The 5,719-nt window shown below is 40.8% G+C and overlaps 1 protein-coding gene across 6 annotated transcripts in view; it reads right to left on the reverse strand.

The window, feature by feature from the left end:
* Positions 1–5,506, reverse strand: part of Armcx5 (armadillo repeat containing X-linked 5) — a 49,378-nt gene extending 43,872 nt beyond the window's left edge. For 2 of the 6 annotated variants that reach the window (XR_008720225.1, XR_008720229.1), the window contains exons 1-3: positions 5,235–5,506; positions 3,686–3,759; positions 3,247–3,344 (exon numbers count right to left, since the gene is read on the reverse strand). Coding sequence is in view for 2 of the 6 variants with exons in the window: in XM_055608262.1 (XP_055464237.1) it covers positions 1,384–3,084 (1,701 nt within the window). In the remaining 4 variants the exon portion in view is untranslated. Of the gene's footprint in view, positions 1–1,065; positions 3,345–3,685; positions 3,760–4,518; positions 4,536–5,234 lie in introns of those variants that run through there. The other 4 variants (XM_055608262.1, XM_055608260.1, XR_008720226.1 and 1 more) reach the window with 4 other exon arrangements.
* Positions 5,507–5,719: the final 213 nt, after the last annotated feature.

The following is a 5,719-nucleotide window of genomic DNA, read 5'->3' on the forward strand; positions in this document are numbered from 1 at the left end:
ACACACACACACACACACACACACACACACACACACACACACACACAAACACACATCAATATTCCTCCAGAGACCAATATCTCTATCATTCCCAATTCTAGGCAGTAAATTGAGAATTACAGCAAAGGATCTGAGGAGGAGGAGAGGCAAAGATGGTAACAGATCCCAATATTTTTCTGTTGCTCTAGGCCACAGCCCTCTGCTCTGCTTTTGTTATATCAACAGGCACCTGAGGTAAAATAAACAACATGGCTTCAATGAAATGAAAATAAGCAGGACAGTAACAGTGGGGAAATTTACTTATTATCTACAAGTCCTAAAATCAGCCATACTCTGTCCCTTTAAGAATCAATACAAACAAGAGGCTGCCATCAAGAATATGTACAAATCACCAAGTCAAAAGTATTAGCAAGAAAACAAAAGCAAGGATGAGAACCAAGCATTACCAAAGTAGAAGAAGTGATATAAATATTGGTTTCTGTAGGTGATCCCAAGCCCTCCTCTGAGGCTCAGGACAGCACGGATATAAAACATCATTGGAAGTAGTAAATCTGATATTCCTGGACAGGGAGGGGGCTAATAAGGATACAGTGTTGTTGCGTCCCTTTAGAACTTGTACTGCCTACTGTCTATAATTTAATTGAATAGTCTGAAAACCAGAAAAATCTCTTGGGGATTAAAAACCCCACAGCATCCTGGTGAGGCATTGGATGAAGGCTAAGTACAAGGTCTTAGACTCAGAGTGACATGAAGGCATCTGCATTCTTGTCCTCCTAAGTCTATTACCCACTTCCCCAGAACTATCCGGATAGAGTACCTTTCCTCACTTGAAATCTGCCATCTACAGCCTCCAGACAGCCAGAAGCATAGTCCTGTCTTCTTGGTCACAGAATGATTGACTGCATTCCTGGAACATGTTGAAACTAAAGGATCTGCCAATTTGTGATCCTGTTTGGTTAAGCCACCCCATCAGTAAATGGACAGACAGTGATCATGGCTGTCTTTACATTATTAATCTCTGACTACATTCCAACTAAAGAACTGGGACAATGCTTTCATCAGGTTTTGCATGCAACTTTATTAAAAACACGTAAATAGAATACGAAAATACACTTATATCAAGATAACGCACAGAAATATAGCTTATTTAGGGTGAATAGGTTCAGTACTAGGTTACATTACAGAAATAACAAAAATACCTCGATTTATATTATATATAGTACAATAAATACCAGCAAGAGTTCAATCTCTCAAGATGAGTTGCATCCACAAAACTGCCTCCCTCAACAGAGAGCATAAAGTATCAAATTTATAATTATAATAAGCATTAGTTTATATTGGAAAGACAAAAATGTTCAAAGCTTTGTGAGACTATACAGCTATTTAGAGTTTGAGTATTAATCGAATAACTTTATCTCTCACATCAGGATCACTGTGCTCTGCTAAGTCTTGGAGTCTCTGGTCAAACTGTTTTGCCTCCTGGAATATTGAAACAAGTTCAGATTTAGTGAACATATCCTTGGAAAATAGCTTTGCCCTTTTTTTGAATTGGAAATTTATATTCTCGAATATTTCAATGATGCGAAGAATATTAGCCTTTGACTCATTCTTGTGAAAGAGAGCAATCAGTGATGATAATACTTCAGCACTGACCAGTTCTCTTGTATTGGCTTGATTTTTTGACAAATAAAAAATAACTCTTAAAATTTGAAACTTGATTTTGACACTCCCTTTGCTTAACAATGTAGTGAAATATCGGACGTAATTGACAACTACGTGGTGATACTCAAATTTCACACTCAGGCTCGCTAACAGTTTCAGTTCCTCCACTTGTACAGAACAGTTCAAAGGACAAGAGAGTATGTCCTTACAAATTTTATTGATATGTGCTTCATTTTCTTTTACTTCTTCAGAGGGTTCAGGTCTGGGGTTCAAATTTAATTTTTTAAGGTATTTTTTAGCATTTGGATTATCGATAAAATTTTCAATCATAACAGTAATACCAATATCATGAATGATATCTTGGGTAAATGGGTAAGCAGGACTGATGCCCATTATCATTGTAGCCATCTGATGAATAAACGGATCCCTAGTTAACCTAAGTAGGGCAACAAGTTTATCAAACTCTTTAGGCTCTAAACTAAAGGTACGTGATTTACAGCGGCAGTTCTTTGGATTGGGTCCATACTTTTCTCTTTCCCGGACTTGGTTTTTTAAATCAGCTAAAGTCTGGATGTAAGGTCCACCATAAGGTGGAATCTTGGTCAAAGGTCGAATACCCAGAGGAGTTTCAATTAAGGTCGCAACCAGAGTCCAGTTCCCTTCTGGAGGTAAAGATTGCTCAGCTTCCTCAACTGGGACTAGGACAATAAACCTGCTCCTTGCCCATGCTTCTGCTTTTCTTTTTAAAGTAAAGTCGAATGTATCTGTGGGTTCAGGTTCTTCCTCAACCTTAGGTAGGGGCTGATAAACTTGAAGAGGGGTTTCTTCTTTAGGCCAGAACCAGGACCCTACACTAGGCTCTTCTCCAGTCCAAAACCAGGAACACACATAGTCTTCATCCTCATCAGTGGTGTTGATGACAATACTAGTTTTGTTCCCAGACCTGGATCTGATACAGGCCTCTTTTTTTATCTCAGATTTGTGCTTATTACTGCCCTTATCATTAGCCTTGGCAGAACACTTGGCAGATTTCCCAATACTAGTGTCAACTTTGAATTCAGATTTGGTTACAGTAATGACCACAGACATAGGCAAAGTATCTGACTTGGTGTGAGGCACTGAACCAGGATTTGCCAGTTCTGTCTTAGTCTGAGCCAAAGCTCTTGTATTAGTCTTATCTTTCTTTTTTTTCATTTTCCATGTCACAGTCTCGGGCTCAGTGTAAATCACGGTTTGTGTCCTGGCCATTGCCTCATCTCTAGCCCCAGCCTGGTTCCCCAATTCTTCTTTTGGTTCTGTCTTAAATACTTTCTTGGTCTGACTTTTGGCTTTTCCTTTAGCATTGGCAGGGCTATTGATTTCAGGTTTCAAAGAGGCCCTGGACTCTTTTCTACCTTTTCCTTTAGTTGTAGAGCCAATCATGGTTAAAGAAAAAGGCAAAGCCAAATAAAATGCTCCTATATCAACCCTGCCTGGAAGTCAGCCCCAAGTTGCTGTGTTTTCATATAAAGTCCAGTTAGTCATTCAGCTCCCTTTCCAACTAGTTTCTGCCAATGATATAGACAGCATGCTGAGGAAGCTCACTCAAGATAAAGAAGGATAGCTGTGCTTGGGCGCAGGCCTGTGGAGGGTGGTGGTCTTCAGCCACTCCAAGGCCATCAGATCTGTCACTGAAGTTGGACCTAGGGGTGGAGGAAGGAAATGGGGCTTTAAGTCTCTTCAATTTTCTTTCTCCTCATGCTGATTAGCACAGAGATATTTAAATAGGGAAATTAATGTTCTATGGGGAAACGTAGACAACTGGCAAACTCCTTCCTTCATTTTACCCACTGTATACACCTCTATGTGCTACCAATCATCTTATACCAATCACACTAATAATAGCAGAAAGAATAGGAAAGCTGGATGGACATGAGAGGCTGCAGAATTTCTAGGTTGTATCCTGACCTGGGCTAGAGCCAACCAAATCTTTCCTATTCTATCCTACAGGTCTTACTCAAGGATTCCCCACCTTCATACTAACCTGTACTTATGTGAAGTAGTTTTCTCCTTTCTTTGTTTGCATTGGTGACAAGCCCCACAGCAGATCTGGCAGACCTATAGTCAGATAAAGAGGACAGAGAAACTAAGCCCTTGGCCCTTATTCTTGCCTTTTCAGACAGTTTGCTTTGCTTTTCCCTTCTTGGTCTTCCTCTACTCCCATTACCCAGCTTCAAAGCTGTTCCTCCTTCTTCTCCTCCCTTATGGCCCACCATTTTAACTTTTCAGTGATTGTTCTGGTAATTCCGTAGTTAGAAAATAGATAATAACGAAGTATTAGAGCAGGACAAGAAAGGTATGAAAGGAAGATGTTTGCATCCTGTATCAATTTCCAAAGTACACCAAGACTCCTACATGAATCCACGGACCAAATAGGGGTCATTGATAGACTGACAAAACAAAAGGATATAATTTTCTAGTCTCAGTGACCTTTGTCTCTCTATCTTCACACCAACCTGAAAAACTGAACAATTTTCTCTTCATTATTTACTAGCTATGAGCTGTTATTTTTCAAACTTTCACAACAGTCAACAGTTATAGAAACCTATGAATATGTTTATGAATGTAAATCTACAAATAAAAGAACATCAGTACTCAGTAGTTTAGAAAACAGCACCGAAGGAATAAATGCTTTCTGGATATAGACACTTGTTTGGCAAATAATTCTTTGATTCCCTTTCTTTTGCCACCCCGAAATGACACCCCCAAATCTCCATGTTCCTCTGCTATGTGCTTAAAGCCTGATAATTTCCACGAAGAGACAACTAAATCATCTTTGCACAGTCGGTCGTAGTGGTGTCAGTAGGGATGAAACACCTGACAATAGCAGGAAGCTGGGAAAATAATGAAAAGTATCATTTTCAATTTTCTTACAAGTTATGATTATTACACACACACACAAACCTATCACATTCTTCAACATAGTTAGGGTAATGGAGGGTATTTCTGGAAGACTGGCAAAGAGGAGATCTAGAAATTATTCTAGATCCCTACCTATTATTGGAGCTTTTCAAACTGTACAGATATCAAGTAAGTTTTGTTTATCGTCTCCCCTCCCCTTTTTATCTGATGCTCTGAAATGTGGAGAATGGCAAAACATTTACCTACATAAATAAATGTTTGATAGCCCCAAATCAAATGAAAACACAGTGAGCAACATATGGCTAATTAATGGTCAGATAAGCAACCAGAATGTGAAACAATGTTCAAATCTAAGACTTAACATTCCCACGTTTACAACCTTTTTGTATATTCCCTCCCCGATTCTCAAAGCTCCTCAAATAATTGCGGTGTCAGTCCTGCTTCCTCTGACAAGTACGCCATCTCCCCAGTAGATGATGCCATTACATCTCATTTCCCAAATGTAGCCGGAAGTGAGGTGAATTTATGGAAGCCTACACAGCTTTTAATCATCACCCCTCCCCCCTCCCCCCGGCCCAGTGCGCCTTCGCAACACTCGCCTCCTAAAACCAGGTCCAAGCAACGCCCTCCTTATTAACCTGTTCTGTTTGAATCCAAGGCTTTTTTCTTACCTGCGTTATCTTCCGAGGTGCCTTGCCTTACAGGAGACAGGCAAACGCAATCAGCAGTCAGGCACTGGGAGCAGAGACAATGGCGGCGACTCTAGGCTTGCCAGACACTTGGGACTTAAGACAAGATGCTTGCTTTATCACATGAAGGGTTGTGATAAGCAAATTACTATCACCTTTCGGTACTCTCTCCTCTCCGGCTGCTAACGCTTCCGGGGAACACCAGAAAGCGACTAAACAACATCTGCCTACATCCGCCTGGACGCAGTAGGCGCGGCTAGGTCGTTACGGAGGCCCGCAGCAGGAGGAGCTAGAGTTGTTTAAAGAGATCCGGCTTAGGGAAGTGGAGTGATATTACTGCCACTCACAGAGTGCTGCTTATCGCGCGCACTGTGACACTTTTAGGTTCTACTGCGGACAAGGGAAAACAGGTCTAAACACCGGGAAGCAGATGGTTACCTAATGCCCCTATTAGCTTCCCTCTTAGG

This window comes from Psammomys obesus, unplaced genomic scaffold, assembly GCF_907164565.1.
Source record: "Psammomys obesus unplaced genomic scaffold, mPsaObe1.curated_primary_1811, whole genome shotgun sequence".
Lineage (NCBI taxonomy): Eukaryota > Metazoa > Chordata > Mammalia > Rodentia > Muridae > Psammomys > Psammomys obesus.